Here is a 25,066-nt window from a genome sequence, read left to right on the forward strand (position 1 = left end):
AATAATTATAGTAATCTAGATTTGGGCATCAGCCTACAATAATATTGATTTACCGGCTAATATTGGCTGGAATTGGTTCATTGATACCGGCTAATACTTGCCTAGAGTTTAGGTATCACGCATGGTGTGCAAAATACCATGAAACACTTTCAGGGAGTCAAATGTTCCTTCAAATTAAGCAAAATGCATAATTTTCATTCAATTTTACCCTAGTATTATGTGGGAAAATATGTTTTTGTCAATAAATGACAGCTATTTTCATATTCTGATTTAGCTCATCTGTGAAATTATGAATATTTTAGGGCTGAACCAATACCCGTACCCTTGGGGGCCTCCCCCATGGCGCAGTGGTAGCGTTATTGCCTTGTAATCGAGGTAGCATCCTTCCTGGGTTCTATACCCGGTGGAGGCACAAGAGTTTCCCCTCCAGATGAGCTTGTACACGGGCCACCTTCAGCAAGACTCTTATCCCTCGTCGGATCCCACTTTAAACTGTAGGTCCAGTCCCGATTAGCCTTACTGTGCATAAAGTGGACATAAAACACCAACTCAAACAAACAAATACCCGTACCGATACTGATACACATACCAATTCCCACAGATAGCAATAATTGAAAAATGACAACAATTAAAAGCTGTTCAAAATTGATTAATATTAGTGGCTGGATATTCTACTCCAATTATAAGCTTCAGTTTTTCTGAGTTTTGCTTTAAAATGTACAATTTTTTTTTCACGTAATATTTGTGCAAAATCAATGGAAACTTTTGCAAAACTTCCAGCATAATCAGATACACAAAAGTGTTGTGCAGCATTTGTGCAGACCCCACGAAAGATCAAAATAGCAGAAAAGTACCAGTCAGTATCGGTAAATAAAATCCAGCTGTTTCCGATACATCAGCATCAGTCGGTATTGGCTTAACTTTAGTGAAAGTAAACCTATCGCTGATTGAAATGGAATACTTCCATATTAAAATTTATAAGTATAGTAAAATTGATAAATATTCTGAACTACCTTAAATTGTTAGAATGTGTAAGTCTTGATATTGGTGGGAACTGGTTATAATTTCAGTTCAGCTCCTTAGAGCGAGCACAAACAAAAGAACCTTCGCCCAAAATTCTTCCCGCACCTTCCCCTTTATCCGTTCAACTCTAACCATAAGGCAGCATGCTCCATTCTACCCCTTCCCTCCATGCGGAATTACGATACACAGGAGTCGAGGGTCTCCGCAGGCTGTTTTCCATGTGGTTCCACCATAGTTGATACACCAATACATGAGAATTAATATTGGTTCAGCCCTTCTTGAATTTTTTTTTGGTTGTACCTATTGCTTTAGTTGTATTATTGTAACAGTTGGGCTGAAAAGTTCGTAGGTTGACTCATAGATGGCGTTACTAGAATTAAATCCATGTGATTTTTACTTAGTACTAACCTTCAAAAGATACGTGTATAAATTTCACAGCTGCCGGATAATTAGTTCGTGAGATATAGCATTGTGAGTGAAGCAGCTTTTGTTATTGTGAAAAAATGGATAAAAAAGAATTTCGTGTGTTAATAAAGCATTGCTTTTTGGCGAGAAAAAATACTGTTGAAGCCAAGGCTTGGCTTGATAAACATTATTCGGACTCTGCACCAGGAAAATCAACCGTTGAGAAGTGGTTTGCTAAATTTAAACGAGGCGAAATGAGCATCGAAGACGATGCACGCAGTGGACGCCCCAAAGAGGCTGTTACCGACGAAAACATCAAAAAAGTCCACAAAATAATTTTAAATGATCATAAAGTGAAGTTGATCGAGATAGCTGAGACTTTAAAAATATCAAGGGAACGTGTTGGACATATTGTGCATGAATATTTGAACATGCGAAAGCTGTGTGCAAAATGGGTGCCGCGCGTGCTCACAATCGATCAAAAGCAACAACGTTTTGATGATTCGGACCAATGTTTAGCGATATTCAACCGTAATAAACACGAATTTTTCCGTCGATATATTACAATGGATGAAACATGGCTCCATAACTACACTCCAGAGTCCAATCGACAGTCAGCCAAGTGGACTGCACGTGATGAACCGAATCCAAAGCGTGTAAAGACGCAACAGTCGGCTGGCAAGGTTATAGCATCAGTATTCTGGGATGCGCATGGTATTATATTCATCGATTACCTCAAAAAGGGCCAGATCATCAACAGCGATTATTACATAGCGTTGTTGGAGCGTTTAAAGGATGAAATCACGAAAAAAACGGCCCCATTTGAAGAAGAAAAAAGTGCTGTTTCATCAAGACAATGCACCGTGTCACAAATCAATGAAAACGATGGCAAAATTATATGAATTAGACTACGAATTGCTTCCCCATCCACCATATTCTCCAGATCTGGCCCCCAGTGACTTTTTCCTGTTTGCAGACCTTAAAAGAATGCTCGCTGGAAAGAAATTTAGCACTGATGAAGAGGTAATTGCCTCTGAAACTGAGGCCTATTTTGAGGCTAAAGAGAAATCATACTATAAAAATGGCATCGAAAAATTGTATGAGCGCTATAATCGTTGTATCGCCCTCGAAGGCAACTATATTGAATAATAAAATCGAATTTTGTCAAAAAAATATTTTTTACTATGTTAGCCTACGAACTTTTCAGCCCAACTGTTAGCTTTACAATTCTTACAAGCACATAAACACAATTTTTCAATGTAACATTTCAGGAGAACACATGCTCCCTTCATCAGACATTTCTTGTTTGATTGATGTTATATTTATAACAGTGTAGTCGATTTAACAAATGCCCCCCCCCCCCCTTGGCAGAGTGGTTATCACATCGCTACGATGCAAGGGGTCCCAGGTTCAAATCCCAGCTTGGGCATGGATGTTTGCGAGTGTCCATTCATCAATTTCATCATATCATCACTCATCCCCATCTTTGCAAATTAGCCAAAAGTGGCACAAGAAGCGAAGTAAAATAAAGCAAATCAATCAGTCAATTTAACAAAAATGAACAGAAGCACTTATGCAGTGAATTGTGTAAATAATGTGACATTATTGAAACATAACAACTGTGAAACAAGCATTTTTTATGTAAATAATATTATTATTTTAGATGAAGATGTTATAAAAGAACCCTCATATGGGTTTGTCAGTTTACACCATCGAATAAAAATATATTATTAAAAAGATAAATATTTTACAAATAGTAATGGGAGACATAAATTTAAGTGTATGGGAGGCATTGTTCATTACAGAAACACATTGGAAGAAATTAAATAACGAGAATAGCAATGTAGACTTAGTATGGAGTTCTCTTTATCACAAGCCACCTTTGAAATTTGGTTCTACAGAAGAGATCAAGAATCTTTGTAGAGAAGAGGATGGTTTTGAATTGCTGGATGATATTTGAAATCCATGATTAAAATTTCATAACATCTTGATTTAAAAAAATATTATTTACATGAAAAATGCTTGTTTCACAGTTGTTGTGTTTCAACAATGTCACTCATGCTGGCTCACCGGAAATTGTGCTTGAATTTTTGGCTCCTGGAATTAATGCGTGAATTTTTCTCTGTAGATGTGAAAAATTGCAACTTTTATTAATCCCAATCTCATTGAATTTATACATATTTATAAATGCCCGGAGGCATGTTTTTCCCAGTTTAGCTTTGACTTTTAACAACGAAGGAATAGGAAGCTCCGTGGAAAATAAAACAGAATCTCAGTCCGTTTATTTTATTAGTGTCCTTTGCAGAATAATCTGACAGATGGAAGATTATTGCAAGATAAAATATCTTGAAGTTGATTAGTTAAATTTGAATTTGAAATTTCTTATACAATTAACAGTGTTTCATAGATTAGTATATCCCATAACATTTGTGATGTTTGTAGATGTATTTCACATCTGAGTCAAATGTGAACTCTCGCACCTTAAATAGTTTAATATATATGCCATTTAATTGAATTAAATTGGAATTTTTGGATATATAATCACACACACTTTATATTGTTAATATATTTCTGTGTATTTGTGGGTGGTGAGAAGTGGTAATACATAAGGTAGAATAGAGAAAGCATCTACTTGTACCCTTGAATTTTATCATGGTCCTAGAGTGGCCACCCTGATTATTGACAGGATTCATTGTACGACTGCCTCTTCTTATTTCTGTTAAATTGACTACATTGTTATAACTGAACACCAATCAAACAAGAATAAATGTCTGATGGAGTGTGTGTTCTCGTGAGAAGTTGCATTGTCAAATTGTGTATATGTGCTTGTACAAACTGTAAACTAAGAGAAATAATCCTTCTGGGAATGTTGGGTAAGCTAACCATAAAGATATTGGTACAATATATTTAATTTTCAGGGTATGGGTTGTCTGTGAATGTTTTTCTTATAATAGACTAGTTTCCTCTTCTGTAGTAATTGTATTTTGGTGTGAAGAAATTTATTGTTGCATACCTCTTACCTTGAGTCCCCTTTGTATTTTCACAGTTGAACAACATACTTGCAGCAGATAAGCAGTTGGCAGACGAAATCATGTACGATATCAAACAGTGTGAAGCTGAAGAAAGAGCAAGAAAACGAAAGCATAAAAAACGAAAAGGAGGAAGTGTAGGAGAGAGAGCAGAGGAGGATGAAGAAGAGGACAAGGAAGAGACGGAAGGGCAGCAAGAAGAGGAATCTGACCCCGGTAATAATCCTGTTGCAGAACTTCTTACTGTTTCAGAAGCTATAGCTAAAGCAACCCCAAATATGAAAAAAAATGTCCATCCCGTAATAGCTCAGGTGTGCTCTGTGCTTTCTAGCGAGAAGGTGAGGAGAAGTTTGGCTGCAACACTGAATAGATCGACGAGGGATAAGAGTCTTGCTGAAGGTGGCCCGTGTACAAGCTCATCTGGAGGGGAAGCTCAACGAGCGACGAGGGATTCTGACACCCAGGAGGCTGTTGCATCAACAAGCAAGGCAGGTGCAATTGAGGAGCAAACTGTGATTGCTAGTAAGAGTATGGATTCAGATAGGTTGAGGAGTGAAGATCTCGACAGATCAGATGGTCAGGATTCGGCACGTAATTCACGCTCACGCTCCAGTTCCAAAACTAAGGATGATTCAGAGAATTCAAGAAGTGGTGGCAAATCCACAACTCGAACAAGGTTAAAGGGAAGGAGGAGAAAAAGTACCGAATCATCTAGCAGCATGCAAGTGGATCTGGAGGAGTCATTTTCAAGCTCAGGGTTACAGGATCCAATGCCAGACAATAGTAGCAGAAGAACCAGGCAACAACAAGGTTCGCCAAGTAAGGACGAAAGCATTTCAGAATGCGGAAACAGAAGCCAAGATGTGGAGATTTCTTGTAGCCATGATTTCGTAAAACCGCAGCCAAAGAAAACCGATGTCCAGCTGAGAATGAACAGCACAACTAATCAAAGTATGATGGAACGAGTAACTTTCTGTGAATCGGTCGAGCTGAGTGCAATCACCGAAATCAGTGAGTCTGTAGCTAGCGAGGAATCTCAGTCGATGCAGAACATCAGTGCTGCTCTCAACATTTCACACAATCCGAGAAAGAGTGACGAGGTGTTTGACGAACTTGCAAAGAGTGTCCGTCCCTGTAAGGTTTTGATTCCTCGAATGAAGACAAGAACAAAAGCAAGCAAGCCAGGATTGTTCACAAGTTTTGACGATAACACGACAATTGCAGAAAGAAGTTCAGGTTGTATATCTCCAACATCAAGCTTGCATAGTGTCTCAAGTACTGATAGTTCCTGCCCTCAGAAAAGAAGTGCAAGATTCCAAAAGAAACAGCAGGTCTCCGACTATGACTCGGATACCAGTAAAGCCAGTGAAGCTAGTTCGACAACAAAGAGAAAGAGTGCTGAAAGACGAAGCAATAGGAAAAGGACAAAATAAATATTGTATTTAAAAGCACCAAAGGCCAAAAAATCCAGTATTTTTAATATTTAAAAGTATATATTTATTGTATCTTTTAATAATAAACTGCCTACAATACCATGTTTGTGTCTTCTGGAACTGGAAGGTTTCTTATGTAATGAGAGGCATCTAAAATTCCTTTCTAGCTCATAGTTTCTGACGATACAAGCATGATAAGATTTTAAGAAGCATTTCAGTGCTGTATATTATCAGAAGATGTGATAAATATGTTCCGTCCAGTAGATGGTATTATATTGTACACTAAAAGCTCTTTTAAAATGTAATGTTAAAGAACCTGAAAGTACAAACATAATTGAAGTAAGTTAAAGTAGGTTATTTTTAATTATTATTCATGATTGTACAATTTGCTTGTTAATTCTTGTGCTGTTTTTTAACTGAAAATTAATCCATAAGAAATTCCAAGCACAAATGAATTCTTTAATGGTGTCAATGAGTGAGTTTTCATTGTACCAAATTTAATCAATAATGGCTACAATGTATAACAGTGTAATGTTGTTTTGTTTGAAAATAATTGCAACAAAGCTAGATAGAAACTACTAAACTTATATGTTTCATTAATTCATAATTGGGAAAAGAGACGTGGTAGTATATAAATATGGCAGTGGCCACTGAAATTAATAGAGCAAACAAGAAAAAATAGTTTCGCGAATAAAGTGAGTACTAGTTTCTCCATATTTATATTTTATATGTTTCAGATAAAAATTGTGTAGTTAAACAGGTCTACGATTTGATATGATAATTCTATCACCTTGTCAGATGTCTCTCTGCTATCTTTTTCATGTTCATTTCACACACACACACACACACAAACTTTCTCACTCCCTCCCCTTTCATAAATCTATATCTTCAAGAATCTGTGCAGGAAGAGCTAATAGTATGGGTACCAAGAATAAAGAAATAATTTGTGCTTAGTAATTTTTTTCTGTTTAAAAAAACAGTATCTGCTCATATAAGCAAAGATTGAACAGGTTTTTAACACCTGCATTTTGTAATATTCATACAGTATTCATATTTAGGTAGTGTGTACAGAAATAGATTCAACTTTTACACACACACACACTCTTGCACGTGTACAAACATATTTTCTTCTTTTATATTATTTTATAGTCACGTATATTTTCTACTCAAAGGTGAATGCTGTTACTGTGAATAATGATGAGAAGAAATAATTAATAAATTTATACTTGCATGAATTTCAATTTCCATTTTAATATGTACAGGGACCAAAATATTAGATGTAGGTCAAGAAATAATGGTTTGTGAGTTACATATATAACTTAATTATGTTTTTATTCTGGGTCAAATAAGTTAGCGCCATTTTTTTAATGATGCTAGAGGAGTTGCAACAGATAAGGGTTCTTTCAGAAGGAAGTGACCACACAAATGCAGGCACCTGCTATGCTAGGATATGTTCATCATCATGCAACATGTGGTTGTTACTGGTGTGAAAGAAAATTAAGGTGAATGTTTGTCATAGTATTACATGCCACTTCAAGGCCCCAATCATTTCTTTAATTATGTCTTTACATCCAAAATATAGGTAATGCAATCCTGTTTTGTAAAGATCCTAATCACATATTCAATATTAGTAAACATTATAGAAATCTTGCATCAGTCTTAGTTTTAAAGCTTCATAACAGCACAATGGTAAAGTATGAAATACATTTATGGATGATAGGTACAGAGTTTCAAAATGCAATCTTGAATATACATTTATTATAATTTCTGTTGCTTATTTAGGTCCTGTACTTGAGGAAATACTATATTGCTGGGCAGTTTTTCTTTCCTAATTTAATTTTTCTACTGGTAAAAAGATGATGCAGTAGGTGAAATTATATTCAGTTCATAAAATCCTCTATAGCAGTAACAAAATATAGTTTTAATAATGCAGCTTTCAATAAAATATTCCATTAAGAAAATGAAATAGGCATCCTATGAGAGGGAAATGTTCATCTGAAAATAGAAACATTTACCCATTATAGTAAAATGTGAGTATTATGAAAAGGAAGCAGAAACATGCCAAAACCATACTTAGCTTCTTAACTCTTTGTTAACTAATTGTTTAATATATTTGATAATTACATTTTCCAAGTAATACTCTCGTGATAATTTCTTTGATTTCTGAATTGTACTTAATACACTAAACTAACAACTAAAATGAATTTAATGATCTGTTTGAAAAAAATATATATATCTAGGAATTTTATTAATTGCTTTTCATGATTGTTTCAAGTGATTCTACCTTACTCTAAGGAGTGATATCCATCCCCCCCTCGAAATAAAAATCATGCAGTTATGGCCACAGTTCATTAGCTGTGATCCAGAAAGAGTTAGTATTGGCTTTCGTCTTCGGGTGAAAGGTTATAGTACCAGCTTTCATGTTGGTGAAAGGTTTAACATTGGCTTTCATCTGTACTGCGTAAAGGTTTTTGCTGCAACCTACACCAAACCACTTTAATATCACTAATGTTTTGGTTTTGGGCTCTTGAGGAAGCATGCTTAGTAAAATAATAAAATAAAGATTCAACCTGGGTATTGGTTTCTCCAGGCTTCAAGCACTTTTTCAATTTTCCCATTAACCTAAAAATCCTTTATCTTGTGGTCAAATATCTGTGACTGGCTTTGGACTTAATTACTTTATGTTTTTAGTACAATGTAAGTGATATTCTTAATTTCAAGCATGTAACAATAATAACTGGTTGCTTTCATTGTTTTTAAAAAGTTTATAATGTCGAGCTCTTCTTTCAGCTTTTTTTTTTTTCCTTTGGTGAAAATGTGATTGTGATCCATATTTATTCATGTGCATTTTTACAGCTTGTTTGAAAGCATGTTAATACTCTTTGCTTGTATACACACACATAAAGTTTCATTTCTGTAACTTGTAGTATTTGTGTATGTGTGTGTTTGTGTATCATTTCATAATTGTGTGCAGTTGTAGTTATAAACAATGTTTTTATCATACACACTGTGTTTTTGAAGTTTTATATCAGTTTATTGGACTGTTTCACAGTGTGAAACACATCATAAGAAATCCAACTGGCTGGATGTCAAAATCAATGTCAAGAGATGATTGTGTATATAAATAAAAACTAAGCTGTTAATGTAAAATCTCACATTAAAGTATTTTGAGGTCATTCTGATATTAATTTCTTATCGTTTTTCTGAGCCACTAATATTGTGAAACAAAGACTCTGCATATCTACTCATTAAAAATGTCAAGAAATATTGTTTCTGCTAATGTTGAATTCCCTGAATTGCAGGAAGCAATGTGAAAATTATTAGCAATGGGGAAATAACTTGAATATTTGGTTGTATGAAGACTTAAGTGATTAAAGGACAGACTCCCATGTAGCGAAATGGTTAGTGCAGTGGCATGGCGTAACTTTTTCAAAAGTGTTATCGGCCATCAGTACGACAATTATGCCTGCTGGATGTTATCACCCCCCCCCCCAGAAAAAAGTATTTGATCTAGTTTTTTTGTTCATTTTGTTCTTTTTTTTTACAATCCGCTCAGTGATTTAGCCGCAAACAGTCCTAGAATGAACTACCACTCATGACGAGGCAATTACCACGAGAATCCAATGAATAGTGGTCAGGCCTTGTCAATTCTTCATCTGTCTCCATATTTTTTGCAATGGGGTGCAAAGGGGAAGAAGAACCACACTTTTCTCAGGTCAGTTTGACGTTGTGTGGTGAGCAGACGACAGAACTCCGCTTCTCCAGCGAATGTGGAAGGCAAGCCCAGCTGTATGTACTACTGTTGCCAATTTAGTACCATATCATGCCAAAGGCATGACTTGAACCCAGGACCGCAGGTGCCATAGCCCGATAGTCTAATCACCTCATAAAAACGGCCCGAGTAATCTAAACAGAGTGGTGTTTAGATGGTATTTTGGAGAAAGGTTTATCTAGATCACGGATTGCACCAAGGTGCTATATTTTCCTCTAGTTGCTTCAGAGAAATAGTATCCCCTTTTTAGGCAGGATTTAGTTCTTTTCTGCCAATCCAATGTGACAAAACTGGCCCGTTCCGGCAGGCCTGACCGGTAACTGGCCCCCTAAACAGGCATATGAATAACACCGTAGCACACTTTGCCCCAAAGTCTTCCCCCCTCTTCCCTTGCATTGGTGCCCTCTGCTCTTGTTACCTCTTCAGGGTAGCGGAATGGCCTCCCTCTTTGCTTCTGTCGGCTACAGAAAAAATGTCCTCTGCAATCTACTCGATGGCAATGCTGTTGGTTAACGTATTTAACAATGTTGTCATTTTATTGAAACTACTTTTTAATTCTTTACATTTTGCTATTCCTGTGGTAATACCGGTTACATGCACGCGATGCCTCTGGGTTAGTGCTCTTGCCTTTGGTGCAAGCAGTTCCAGGCTCAATTCCTGCTGGGAGCTCACAAGTTTGCAGTGTTGACCCAGCATCATGAGACAACTGGGGAGCCACTTGAAATAGCAGGCTCTGTACTTGAAATTCAGAAAACAGTGGTAATGAGGTGAGATGTGCTGGTCACATGTCACCCAATGAAAAAGCAGCTTTCAGATCCTACCTCAGAGGGCTGTTGCATCATGGAGTTTGGTTTATTCTTGAGAGACACGTCTGTCTTCCAAGCAAGCATGACTACTCTCAGCCACCCCCCCTCCCCCATGACAGAGTGGTTAGCACAGCATGCTACTACACCAGGAGTACTGGGTTCGAATCCAAGCCTGAGCATAGGGGTTCTTTATGAGTGTCCCTTCATCAATTTCACCAAATCATCACTTATCCTCATAGCCAAAATTGGCAAAAAAGCAATGTGAAATAAACAAACTCATTCAGTCAATCTCTCTCTCTCGTGTCTTATTTTGAGATTGTACAGGAAAGAAGGAAATTATTTCACACAAGAGAGTTGTTTGCCCACATAAAGTATATGATCTTGCCAATGTGCTGGGTATTATGATCACATCACCTCCAAAATGGCCGAGATCGAGAATCTGTGGGACCCTACCCCCACATCCCCTAAATGTGCCTCCATGGCACGGTGCTATATGCAATTGTATAAAAAGTAGAAGTATGATTAAATTTAGTTTCAATTATTGGACTCTGACACAAGAAATGTTACTGGAAATGAGAGAGAATTCTTACTGTAAATTTTAGTTACGAGTATGAAATGTTAAAAATTTATCCTGGGAAACATGAATTTGCCAGAAAAGCCAATCCTGGTATTTAGTGTTCCAAATTAGGGGTCCATGCATAGCTGAATATTTAGGTCTTGCATTTGGTGTGAGCAGTTTTGGTTCAATCTCAATGAGCACTAATATTTCCATGGTGAACCAGTAATTGGGGATCTATTTAATAGAAATAGCAGACTTCGGTCTAGGAAGTCACATAACAGGAATAATGGGATTGAATGCACCAAATACACCTTGCCTAATGAAAATGCCCTGAACAGGCCTTGGCCGTCCAAGAACAAGTTTAGTTCTTGAACTAAGTAAGGAAATTAAGATTCATTGGTACACTTTGGTCTTCATTCAAAGTATATGAATACTGAGTGGTGCATGAAAAATGGGCATTAGTACATTTACTTCAATTGGTAGGTCTGGAGATCTGTTTGACTGACGATGGTTCATGCTAAATTACCAAAATTCCTCGTGAACTCTACAGACGAGTGTGTTTTACCTTCACATCAGCAAAATGCAAAATACTACAGGCTTACTCGAAAGCTAGGGCCTCCCAAATGGCATAGTGGTAGCGTCGTTGCCTTGTAATCAAGGGGGTCCCAGGTTCGATACCAGGTGGAGGCACCTAATGGTTCGAATCCCACTTTAAACTGTAGGTCCAGTCCCGATTAGCCTTACTGTGCATAAAGTGGACTTGAAATACCAATTAGAATCACTCTTGAGGTAACATTGTTCTAGAGCTGTATTTGTGCATTGGCTGTTACTATATTATTTGACTTTTAATGAAATTACAAAACTTGGTTTACTTGACATGTTACAACCTATAAACTTCCCATCCCAAAATCAATAAAGTGACAAATTCTGCAGATTGTAGATGTTAACCCTGCTTTCCAAGGGAAGGTCAGTAAGTAGGTCAAAAATTAATTTAATATTAATTGGGATATATCCAAACAACTTCCAAGGTGTACTGACCTCATGAAATGCCATGCTGTCACAGGGTGGCTACTCACAAGGAATTATGCGTGAATTATTGGCTTTGGGAATTATGCGTGAATTCTGCTTGAATTTTTCTCTAGACATGAAAAATTGCAACTTCTATTAATCCAGATCCCATTGAATTTAATATACATATTTATTAATGCCCTGATGCAAGCTTTTCACAGTTTAGCTTTTATTTTTATTGAGGAAGGAAAATAAAAGAGAATTCTGCGAATCCGTTTACTTTGTCAGTGTCCTTTGCAGAACAATCTATCTGACAGACGGAAGATTATTGCAAGATAACGTATCTTGAAGTCCATTAGGTAAATTTGAAATTGTTACACAACTAACAATTTTTCATAGATTACTGAATCCCGTAACATCTGTGACTTGTATTTGTAGATATATTTCTAGTCTGAGTGTGCAAAATGGCAAATGTAAACTGCACCTTGAATTAAATATATTATCATCATCCTTTGCCGTTTCCTGACTCTGGCTGGGTTGGCATAGAAGTCAAGCCTCTCCATTTTTTCCTGGTCTTCCACCATTCCTCTCTTTCTACGGTGTTACAATCTTGTCCTCTTCTCCTAACACTCTCCGCTATCTGCTCTTTCCACCGACATCATGGTCTCCCCCTTGGCCTAATTCCTACTCATGCATTGTAAGCTCTTACTGGCAGTCTTTCTGCATCCATCCTCTTCATGTTTCGGAACCATCTCATCTGTACCTGATCTATCCTGTCCTGAAGCTTCACCGCACCCACTAATTGTCGGATCTCCTCATTCCTTATTCTATCCCTTCTAGTCTTCCCCAATATACTCCTTAAAAATTTCCCCCACTGCCTGCATCTTTCTTTTGTCTCTCTCTATCATTGTCCAAGTCTCTGCTCCATATGTAATTATTGGCACATGGTATGTGTTATATATTACCTTCTTGTATTTCATAGGTACATCCCTGTTCCATATTAATCTTCGAATGCTTTGATTAAATATATATACCGTTCAATTGAATTGAATTAGTATTTTTGGATACATTTCATTTGCACAGGCCCTTCATGTTCTTAATATATTTCTGTGTGTGGGTGGGTAATGAGAGGCAGTAATACGTAAGGTTGATATAGAGAAAACATCTGCTTGTATCCTTGAATTTTTGGAAAGTTCACCTTGATAACCGTGAATTATACTTGGATTTTGTCATGTTCCTAGAGTAGCCACCCTCTGCCACCACCGGTTGTGTTCTGTCGACCACCACCATTGTGAACTATTGTCCTGCATCGGAGTTTCCGTCGTATGAAACTACGTTGGAGAACGGACATGGGGATCCTTTCTCATTCCTCTCTGCGGGCTTTCCAAAGGCCAGGAAGGGTACATGAATGACGATGTTTCAAGTGTCCGAATGCACACAAACAAATCCTTAGGACTGACATCAGGGCTTTTACACCAGAGTGTCCTGAATTGGGATAACACGGATCCCTGTTTCCCACTCCATCTCCTGATAAAAGCAGAGGAATGTTGGGCGGTATGGCTTGTGCCTTATCCACATGAATGTGCACATTTTGAGTGTCTCTCCGTATGAAAGATAGGGGTCATGATGGATGACTGAAAGGGGGCAGCATTCACCTTCACATTTCTGTCCACCTTATGTACTGGGATCTTCCTTGCGTAACCAAATCCAGTGACAATCATCAAGCCCCTTTGAAAAGTGTCCCGGCAATAGCGTACAAAGTTGCTGTGCCTCTTGCCATCGATGCATAATTGACTGAATGTGACCACTTCTATTGAGGTAAATGTACTCTTCGTCCATTGTGACCGCAGCCTTTCACTTGGAATCTGCCAGGTGTCTTTGTTCGACAATATGGTACAGTTCATTACATTTCAACCGCCAATTTTGGCTGTTATATTTCACTTTTACATTAGTAGTGACAACAAAAGAACACTTTAACAACTTGTAACAAGTAGGAGTTCAGGGAGGGATGCCAAATTTTCAAAATTTCCCAAAAATTGCGACTTTCGAATGTTGCATAATATTTGTTGTGCTTCCCTGCAAATTTGGTCTGTCCAGCACCCATAGGGTTGATGGTAGGAGTGAAATTCTGGATTTTTTTTTTTCCAAAATCTGGCAACACTACTAGTCTTACACAACACTATTTTCACCCAAGAGGTATCAGCCTATTTTCAATGCGACTTTGCATGGTTATAGGAATGTACCACTGCTAATTTTTTTTATTCACTTTGGTGTATTGTGGTGGCCACAGGACAGAATACCATTTTTTTTTTAAAAAAAAAAAATCAATTTTCTTCTTCCTGCCCTGCCATTCCAAAAAATAAATAAATATATATATATCTATGGCTATTAATTCTCCAGCTACAATTTTTTAAAGTTTGACAAGTGCATGGTTGAAAAGTTCCCATCCGGAAGAGCTAGATACTTGTGTGAAGCTCCCGTATGCTAAAGGTTAAAGCAATTCTAACATGCAGGAGTACCAGTGTTTGAATTGAGTGGGGGTGGTATCCTTCAGCTAGCATAATTTTTGCAAAGCATCCCCTAGCTGACTGATGGTCACTATGTTAAAACATAGGACCGTCTCCCTAGCTAGTCCCAAGACCTCAGCAACCCCCACCTAACAGCTTCCACTTCAGGTTATAAGGGGCACTAAAGGAATTTTTTTACAATAAAGCCAAAAAGAAAGAAATGCACATGCCATAATGGAGATTGTGTAATAAAAGCATATTCTCTTCAGACATGAAAAAAGCCAAATTCGTAATGAAAGGCAAGAATGTAGTTGTGAATTCAATGTAATGTAAGAATGATGAACGTAAGTAGTATATAATCTGCTATAGGTAATGGTAAAGTTCCCCATGCATATACCACTTTGCCATGATGGAACATTTAGGGGATGTGGGTGTAGGGTCCCACACATTCTCGATCTTGACTATTTTGGAGGTGATGTGATCAGCACCATGCTCCGGATGCCTTAATCCCCCCCTACACACACACACACAGGGTTGCCCCCAGGCACCCATTGATTTGAGGCTGGGTGAGCCCCAGAGCTGCTTTATGCTGGGACGAGCCTTGAAATATTCTGACCTTAGATCATCCATCCCAGGAATCGAACCCGGGTCTGCTGTATGACAGTCTGATGCCCTACTGACTAGACCACCATCGCTCAAAATCTGCTACATGCATGATTAATTTATTCCTTTACCATGAGATCTGTGTACTATGCAAATTGTTTGTGTATTGGACTTGGCCCAAAATGCAAATGACTTCAAAATAAATAAAAGTAATGCAACAAATATTTAATGTAAATAGGGATCTAATCTAATCACACTAACACAAATGCATATTATGCCATAGACACCATGCAAAAGAAAACTTGAAACAGTAAGTGGGATTGATGCACCCATTATAATTGTTAATAATTAATCAATCATTAGGAAGGGAGTGGGTGTGGTTTATTGTTTGCTTGTCACAGATACAGTTCTTCTCTCTTCCCACATATTCATTTCTTTAATGTGAGACAATTGGGATATAATGCAAACCAGTCCTCACTTCCCCCAGCCTGGGCATGAGTGTTCTTTGTGAGTGTCCCTTCATCAATTTCATCATATCATCACTCATCTTCATAATTAGCCAAAATGGCAGAAAAGCTAAGTAAAATAAACCAAATCAGTCACTCGCCTAGTGTGACAAACAAATGCTTGAACTGGTTCCTTCTTCATGGTACTTGTGTGTTTAAAATTGCATGTGTTAGAACACTTCTTGAAGCTTCTATTGGGTTATCAATATCAGCCATTTCAGTTATCCATCATGCCTATCTTCAGTTGACCTGGCTTATTAACCGAGAGAATCTCTATCACATGCGAGGTTGCCGTTGGGGTAAACGAACATGTAGGCTATGTGCATGACGAACAGTGGGGAGTCTACAAATGTGTGTGTAAAGGAAATCAAGAAGTTGTACCATTGTTGGCTTGAGTGTGTATGTGAATAGGTTTGCACAGCGTAGGCTGGGGCTAGTATTGAGGAGTTTCTTGTTTAAGCCAGGGTACCAAAGCAATATTCACAGCTCATACACCAGAAACAAATGCAACCAAGTTTGGCTGGCAAATTACCTTAAGTAGTAGTAGTAGTATATGCTGATACCAGTAACCTTTCTCTAGACACTTCTCGCTAGCTATACAGTGAGGTTATTCCAGACCCAAAGGAAGTAAAAAAAGATTCTCAGGGTGGCTACTCACCGGGAATTCCTTGAATTCCAGGAATTATGTGTGAATTATTGGCTCCGGGAATTATGCATGAATTCTGCTTGAATTTTTAATTTTCGTAGATTAATATGTCCCGTACCATTTGTGACTTGTGTTTGTTGATGTATTTTGACTTTGAGCATGCAAAATGCCAAATATAAACTCCATAATATACAACTCCAAATATATACATGTGTACAGTTTAATTGAAATGAGAATTGTGCAAAATTGAAATTGCACAGACCCTTTACATTGTTAATATATTTGGGGGGAGGGGGTGAGAGGCTGTAATGAGTAAGGTTCAAATAGAGAAAACATCTGCTTGTACCCTTGATTTTTTGGAAAGTTCACCTTGAAAACCGGGAATTATACTTGAATTTTATCATGATGCTAGAGAAGCCACCCTGATTCTGTAACATAGTGATAATGTGCGAATTGCTCACAATCAAATATCAACTAAAGGTTAAAAGATTAAAAATCGGTAACTTATCTGTGTGAGCATGAGATTGGTCAAACAACGTTTCGAAGGTTATACTACCTCCATCTTCAGGTTGATGCTGTCTCGTGGTCTTCTATCTCTTAAAAAGACTTCGCTTAGTCAACAACATACTTTATTATCACAAGACCTCTACAAGCAATCGAGCTGCTCTCTCTCCGATCCACACCTTCACCCTCAGCCTTCTTCCTCTGACAGTGCTGCCAGATCCCCCCGACTCAAGGCACTGTAGATTACACATATGTTACATCTTCCCCTTTACAATAATTCCTTATACACAAATTACTAAACATAATCATGAAGTCTGACTGGCTGTTTTACAGTTCGACCAGACCTGGTTACATACATATTTTTACTGCTGTTTGTTTCAGTCTCAGTTCCACTTTTTACAGAGTTTGGAGATTCTACTGACGTTCTGACATTACAAGGTTCATATGTTGGACACACTACAGATGTCTTGACATTACAAGGTTCATCATCTAAGACATTTTTAAAAATTGGAGCATTGTTAGATTTTCTTAAATGTACCTTATTTCTTCTAAGCAATTGATTGTTTTCATCTCTAACCATGTATGACCTTGGAGAATCATGACTTGCAACTACCTGACCTGGTACCCACACCTTATCCCTCTGAATTAAACAGTTTTCACCAGGCTTAAACTTAGGTCTTTCATGAGCTGACTTATTATAGTAACTCCTAGATTTATCCTGTTTTTCCTTTAGTACTTTTTCTACATTCAACTGTACTTCCGGATTGAATAATTCTTTATGAATAGGCAACCTAGTTCTTACTCTTCGACTCATCAACATCTGAGCTGGTGTTATATCTAAACCAGCTACAGGAGAATTCCTGTACTCTAGAAGAGCTAACAACACATCACTGTTTTCTTCATTACATTTTTTTAACAATGACTTAGCAATTCCTACAGCTTTCTCAGCAAGTCCATTTGATTGTGGATACCTGGGACTGCTGGTTATAAAATTAAAATCCCATTGTTTTGCAAATTTTTTACACTCTAATGATCCAAAAGGCATATTATCACCAACTACAACTTGTGGAATCCCATGAGTTACAAATATAGACTTCAGTTTATCTATTATTTCTGTCGATGTTTTAGACTTTAGTGGCCTAATTTCCAACCACTTAGAGTAATAATCCATAACTACTAGATAAGATCTACCTCCATACTCACAAATATCTACCCCTAACCTTTCAAATGGCAATTCTGGAATAGTATGCGAGATTAATGGTTCTTTACAATTTGACCTCTGATGTTTTTCACATACTCTACAATTTTGGACTAAATTTTGAATATCTGTTGCTAGCCCTGGCCAATATACCACTTTTCTTGCTTTCAGTTTAGTTTTAGCAATGCCAAAATGACCTTCATGCAGTAACATTAGAACCTTTTCTCTTAAGTTTAATGGTACAACTACTTTATGTCCCAAAAACACTAATCCACCTTCTACATGAATATCACTACGTAACTTGTAGTACACTTTTACTTCATCTGGCACATATTTCTTTTCCACTGGCCAACCATTTGTATGGTACTCCATTATTTTACAAAGAACTGGATCTTTTTTGGTGTGTTCACAAAATTCTTGTTTTCGTGATTCACTGATTTGCAAATGGTTGGTTACACTATGGACAACTTCTGCTAAGAATGGATCACTCTGTACTTTGTCCTTTATGAACGACCTAGACAACAAGTCTGCAATGTGCATATTTACACCTGGAATGTACACCACATTCAGATTATACTTCAACAATCTCACCTTCATCCTTTGTAACCTATTTGACATAACATTTGCTACATATTTCTGCATTATAGAGACTAATGGCTTATGATCTGTATGAATTTCAGTTTGCCTACCATAAATGTAATAATGAAACTTTTCTACTGCAAACACAATTGCTAACATTTCTTTTTCTTGTAGGCTTCTGTCATGAACACCCAAAACTATACGATCTCGGACCACGCTATCTGCTTGGTCACCAAAATTACACGACTTTACCAGTTTTTTGAGATCAGTTACAAAATTATCGAAGAACTCTCCTTCACTTTGTACACGAGAGTTGAAAACATACCTCTCCACCACAGTATTTTTTCTCGGATTTGCGTAATTTTCATATGCTAGCAAAACGTGTTCATAATTACTCTTGGACTCTTCCGACAAACTAAAAGTACTCAACAAGTCAACAGCCTCCTCACCTATTACATTAAGTAATATGGCAACTTTTACGTCACTAGACTTCGTGTTATGCCCTGCTGCTTTCATATATATTTCGAAGTTCTGTCGAAAGCGACGCCAGTTTTCACTTAGATTACCCGAAAGCTGCAATTCCTTGGGAATCTTGGCCGATTCCATGACGGCGAACAAAATTCACACGTAGGCACTCAACTCACCCGTTCTTCCGCCTGTCTGAAGCCCGAGTTTTATTTTCGGGTCGCAACATTTCCACACGACTGCGCCATGTCTCGTGGTCTTCTATCTCTTAAAAAGACTTCGCTTAGTCAACAACATACTTTATTATCACAAGACCTCTACAAGCAATCGAGCTGCTCTCTCTCCGATCCACACCTTCACCCTCAGCCTTCTTCCTCTGACAGTGCTGCCAGATCCCCCCGACTCAAGGCACTGTAGATTACACATATGTTACAGATGCGTAGTTTTCAGACACCTGACATGCTGCCTCATTGAGAAAGTGTTGGTTGAGGATTTAGGTCAAGAGATATAGGAAAGAAAATGTATTTTTAGTAAATGTTCTTATGACATGGTGCCTCATCGAGAAAGTGTTGGTTGAGGATTTAGGTCAAGAGGTATAGGAAAGAAAATGTATTTTTAGTAAATGTTCTTTCCTATACCTCTTGACCTAAATCCTCAACCAACACTTTCTCGATGAGGCAGCATGTCAGGTGTCTGAAAACTACGCATCAACCTGAAGAAGGAGGTAGTATAACCTTCGAAACGTTGTTTGACCAATCTCATGCTCACACTCGTAAGTTACTGATTTTTAATCTTTTCACCTTTACTTGATACCTTGATTCTGTTTTTTCCATTGATTCATTGATACAACAAAGTTTGGGATGTTATGTTTTTGTGATTGTTCCCCCAGTATACTGTGTTTAGACTTAACTGACTTTTGTCTTAGAATCACCTTGACCAACTTAGCTACATTTTCTGGCCAATAACACTGTTTAAAATTGTTGTGTTACATCCTATGTACCAATGATTAAGGGATTGGGTTACCAACAGCACAAGGGCATACCTAAGTCTGTAAAAGCTCGAATTTTTGAACCCACCTCATTTTCATCATGACAAATGCTATGACACATTTTTTGGACCTTCGCAAAATCAGTCTGCATAGATTCTACATTTACAAGGTCATAAGAATTTAGCATCCATACAAAAGAGCCACAGTGAAAATTATTTAAAAGAAATACACAAATAAAAAGTGTGAATAGGAGGATGGGATGATGAATATTAACGATGAACATCTTTCAACTATAATGATTATTTCTTCTTAATGGTTACACTGCATGTTGCACTTAAACTTCAAAATAATAAAATCATATACAGTATCTTAAAATTATAATACTTCTATGATATATTTTTCTACGAGTAAAAATGCTATTCTATGTTTTAATACATTCTAGTAACAATAGTTGATATACGAGAGGTGTTCTTGTCAAGCTTGGACTTTTCATTTTTCAGAGTAACAACACATTTGGAAGTAAAAGAAAGACATTTATTTCTTGATGTAACCCCTCCCCTTTCTGCACTAGTACTTGGATACCAGCACTGTAGAAATATTTCTCAGTATGGTGGATTGGTGATTGGACTGCTTGCTTCACCTCTTCGTCACTGCTGAAATGGTGGCCTCCGAAGAACTCCTTTAAGAATACAAACAGGGAAAATCACTTGGAGCAAGGTCTGGACTGTAAGGAGTGTGTGACAGTAATTCCCAGCCGACTTCATGTGGTGGGGAGTATGCGGGCCTTCGTTGTCTTGCAGAAACCAAATGCCTTTAGTTATCAAACCAGTGCATTTTATCTGAGAGCATTATTTTCCCCATGGGAAAATGCGTCTGTTTTGCAAGTTTGCAACATGTTATCCATCGATTTCCAAGAATCAGGCCTCTCACTTGCTGGATGTTCACAGAAAGAACTACAGGCAGTTCCAAGCCATCTCTGCTCGAATTGTCTTGCACTGATGTATAGCTGTCTTTAAAGAGTTTGTACCATTCAAATGTTTTACTGCAGCTAAGAGTCCTATCATAATACCGTGCTTGAAGTCTTCTGTGAATTTCACTCAGTTTTAGACCTTCATTCACAAGGAATTTCATTGTACGTATTATACTGTTCCACATATGCACTTGCAGGCTTGTCTGGCATCTTGTTTAACAGGTGACGCACGTTCATCGCTCCATGCAGTATTAGTAGCCAGTGCAAGTAAAGTTTGTGTGCACTCTCGGTTATTCCAAAAAATGAAAAGTCCCAGTTTGACTTGAATGACCTTCGTAAACTAGCCCTTGGTGATAATTAAATCCAACAATAATTGTGTCAATGATAGCAAATAATCAGTTTACATGGCCTGTAGCCGAGTGGTTAGCACATCGTGCTGCTATGCCAAGGGTCTCGGGTTCGAATCCCGCTCCGGCTTGGCTGTTTGTTATGTCCATTCATCAATTTCATCACTCATCCCCATCTTCGTAAATTAGCCAAGAGGCACAAAACGTGAAGTAAAATAAACTAAATCAATCAATCAATCAATACATGGCCTGTAAAAAATACTGTAGGAGTGTTGATATGTAGCCAGTTTAAGAAATATACAACTTTGTTCATGTAATGTATACAATTTTATTTTTTGATAGTATGATGAAAACTTATTTTGGCATGCATGCAATGTAGATTAAATTACATTGAATTAATCTTGCTCTAAGTTGAAATGTACACAATTTTTTAAAATACAGGTTGCAGAATTAAAAATAATGCATCATTGCATATTGTTGAGTCTTTCAAATACCACCTTGTGTACACAAGCAGCAAACCACAGATAAATATTTCACGCTGTTAGTGTAATTTTTCCTCTGCACTGCTCCACATGGTAACAAACTCCCTACAAATGAATGACATGAACAGTGTGAAAGCAAATCATTCAGTGTATTGTGAAAATCATGATTTAGTAAAAAGAAGGATCTGAAGTAAATGGTTTGTGAATTTAGTGAAATGGATGTATTGGGTAACAGTCTGCATGCTTTACCATATGTGCTCATAGAATAAAACCTCATCTTAACATTGAATACACTGTATATAAGCATGGAATCCTTTGGTGTAACTAGTTCAAAATTTGATCCCTAGTGGGAACCATATTTGGTATCATGAGTTACTTGAATATGAAAACTTAGCAGCACTAGTGTGTTGAGGCAAGACAGATATATTGGAATTTTATTTATTGTTGCGTACCCCCAGAATTCACCAGTATCACCCCCCACCAGCACCAAAAAAATAACCAACCAGCCCAATAAAAAATTCCTGTATAAGCAAGCAGATTAACAAAGTAAAGTTTAGTGAAAATCCTTTAATTTTAAGTATTTAAAATCTTTCATAATTTTAATAGTGAAGTTTATTATGAAATCTTATACACTGTACAGTGGGATGCATGAGTATAACTTGGCAATTTGTCCACAACTATTTTCGTTAATTTTTCCCTAGCATCCTACGTGTCTTTAAACAATTAACTCTTACGTCCTCTTGTGCAAAGATTGCCAGCTTATTTTGTTTCGATTCTTGAAGATCTCATTGACTAAAACAAAAAAATATATAATATGGTGATGGACAATTTGCTTGGTATTTCTTATACATCCCACTGTACAGTGCATAAGCATTCATTATGTAGAAAGTACATAATCATACATACAGACTGTTTCATATTACATTTAAAAATTGTAGAGCAACAATCATGTATCGATAAACTTTTTTTAAAACTTTCTACAACAGCAAGAGAGGAATAAATTGAATTTTTAATAAAGTTTTAAAATAAACTAATTTTTCTAATATGTTTATTTATTACCTAGGTCTCTGAATCACATTAAAAACATTTTTGGTAATATGTACAATAAAAAACAATTGTTTAACAAAATATACATAATGCACAATTATGAGCTTACATTGTACCACAAAAATTTTGCTTAACACACTCCCTCCTGTTTTTAAACTTTGTCAGATTGTTTTTCCCAGAGATATGTAATTGGAAATTTCCTGAGGATAATTAAATCATTATTGTTACTGCATTCACTGAATGTAGCACAAATACTAATATGTTTTGTCAGCTAGATTGCCTCTGCTGCACAGTTTGATGAAAAAGATAAGGCAAGGAGAGAATGTGTTAAGGCATTGTTTTGATGAGATGTACAATACTGAAAAGAATGAACAAAATATTATCATGCATCCTCCTTACCTTTCAGAGATGCATGACACCTTGATCACTGAATGAGATACAAGAGAATAAACTCCTAAATCCAAAATAAAATATCCATAAAGAGAGAATAAGGAAAGAATTTCACAATGAAGGAAAGATCAACTGATCTCTGCAACAGTGCCCAGCGGAGCTAATCTGTAGAAGTCAAGACCAGGTCATCAGTTAAGATGAAAGGGGAATGAAACCTCTCACACTGTTTGTGTCAATTAAGATTAAGTTATTCACAGTAAAGCATGATAGCCTTAGTGTTGGGTAACACGTGGTTAGCTGTTTAGGAATCTGCTAATTCTTCATTCTCAAGCAACTCAAATCCTCACAACACTTAGAAATTAATGTATGACTACAAACACCAAAGGCAAGATCAATGAAAGAGATAGTATGAACAAAGGTCAGTAAATAGGTCACAAAGTGAGGAGATAGCTGATAATAGCAGGGTTGTTCAAGGTTCAGGAATCCACAAATTCTATTGGGTTCTGCTGCAGGAACGGAATCTTTTTTTCTCACAATTTAAGTTCGGTCCAAGTTACGTATTGTTTTATTGAAAAGAGGTTCCTGGACCATATTTAAATGAAGCCAGAAAATATGTTCCTGGACCGAATTTAAATTGATCTGGAAAAGAAGGTTCCTGGACCGAATTGAAATTGATCTGGAAAAGAAGGTTCCTGGACCGAATTGAAATTGATCTGGAAAAGAAGGTTCCTGGACCGAATTTAAATTGATCTGGAAAAGAAGGTTCCTGGACCGAATTTAAATTGATCTGGAAAAGAAGGTTCCTGGACCGAATTGAAATTGATCTGGAAAAGAAGGTTCCTGGACCGAATTTAAATTGATCTGGAAAAGAAGGTTCCTGGACCGAATTGAAATTGATCTGGAAAAGAAGGTTCCTGGACCGAATTGAAATTGATCTGGAAAAGAAGGTTCCTGGACCGAATTGAAATTGATCTGGAAAAGAAGGTTCCTGGACCGAATTGAAATTGATCTGGAAAAGAAGGTTCCTGGACCGAATTGAAATTGATCTGGAAAAGAAGGTTCCTGGACCGAATTGAAATACTTTACAGATAAAAAAAAGTTCTTTATGGTCCAGAACCCCTTTATGCTTGATGATTTTCTCTCCTGGACCGGAATTGAATTTAGTTAAAATTCCTGGACCTTTAACAACCCTGGATAATAGTACTGGTAATTAATGTTTTTTTTTACATTTTTGGGAAAGAGGGGGGGGGGGAATTCCTAAGGTAAAAGAGACAGAGAAACAGCCAGTCTCATCTCAAGAGGTAGAAGGGCAGTGCTCTTCTCTTTTTTGCTGCTTGTTTCTTCACCCTTTTTTCTCCTATCGGAAAGGAAAACAGGTGGAGGGTTCAGACCCCCCTCCCCCAACAAGGAAACTGGAAAGGAGGGTTTTCCTTGATAGCAGGAAAGTTAGTGGAGGGTGGCCATCTCTTGGGGAGGAGAAAAGGGGAAATATCTAGGAAGGGAAGGGGTGTCATGGGGGATCCATCACCAGATTCAACTAAGAGGATGTGCTCTCCCAGAAAGCACAAAAGCTTGTGGCAAGCTTGATGTAGCTTGTCAAAGCCAATTGGATGTGACAAGCTTGACGTAAGCATGATGAAAGTTTGTTTAATGCATGCAGCTTTCTGTGACAAGCTTGATGTAACTTTGAAACATGGTAACTAGTTGGCTTGTTTCAGGCCTGATTAAGCTTACAGCTTGCTATTATATGCTTGCAGCAAGATGGTTCACTTCACATCAAAAGCTTGTTTGAAGCTTGT

At 37.3% G+C, this 25,066-nt stretch overlaps 1 protein-coding gene across 4 annotated transcripts in view; it reads left to right on the forward strand.

The window, feature by feature from the left end:
* Positions 1-23,975, forward strand: part of LOC145979793 (condensin-2 complex subunit D3-like) — a 183,229-nt gene extending 159,254 nt beyond the window's left edge. For 3 of the 4 annotated variants that reach the window (XM_083112782.1, XM_083112783.1, XM_083112784.1), the window contains one exon: positions 4,475-9,057. In XM_083112782.1, the coding sequence (XP_082968908.1) occupies positions 4,475-5,890 (1,416 nt within the window). In that variant the 3' untranslated portion in view covers positions 5,891-9,057. Of the gene's footprint in view, positions 1-4,474; positions 9,058-23,283 lie in introns of those variants that run through there. The other variant, XM_083112785.1, reaches the window with a different exon arrangement.
* Positions 23,976-25,066: the final 1,091 nt, after the last annotated feature.

The sequence above is a fragment of the Lepisma saccharinum genome, chromosome 26 (genome assembly GCF_977018435.1).
Source record: "Lepisma saccharinum chromosome 26, izLepSacc3.1, whole genome shotgun sequence".
NCBI lineage: Eukaryota > Metazoa > Arthropoda > Insecta > Zygentoma > Lepismatidae > Lepisma > Lepisma saccharinum.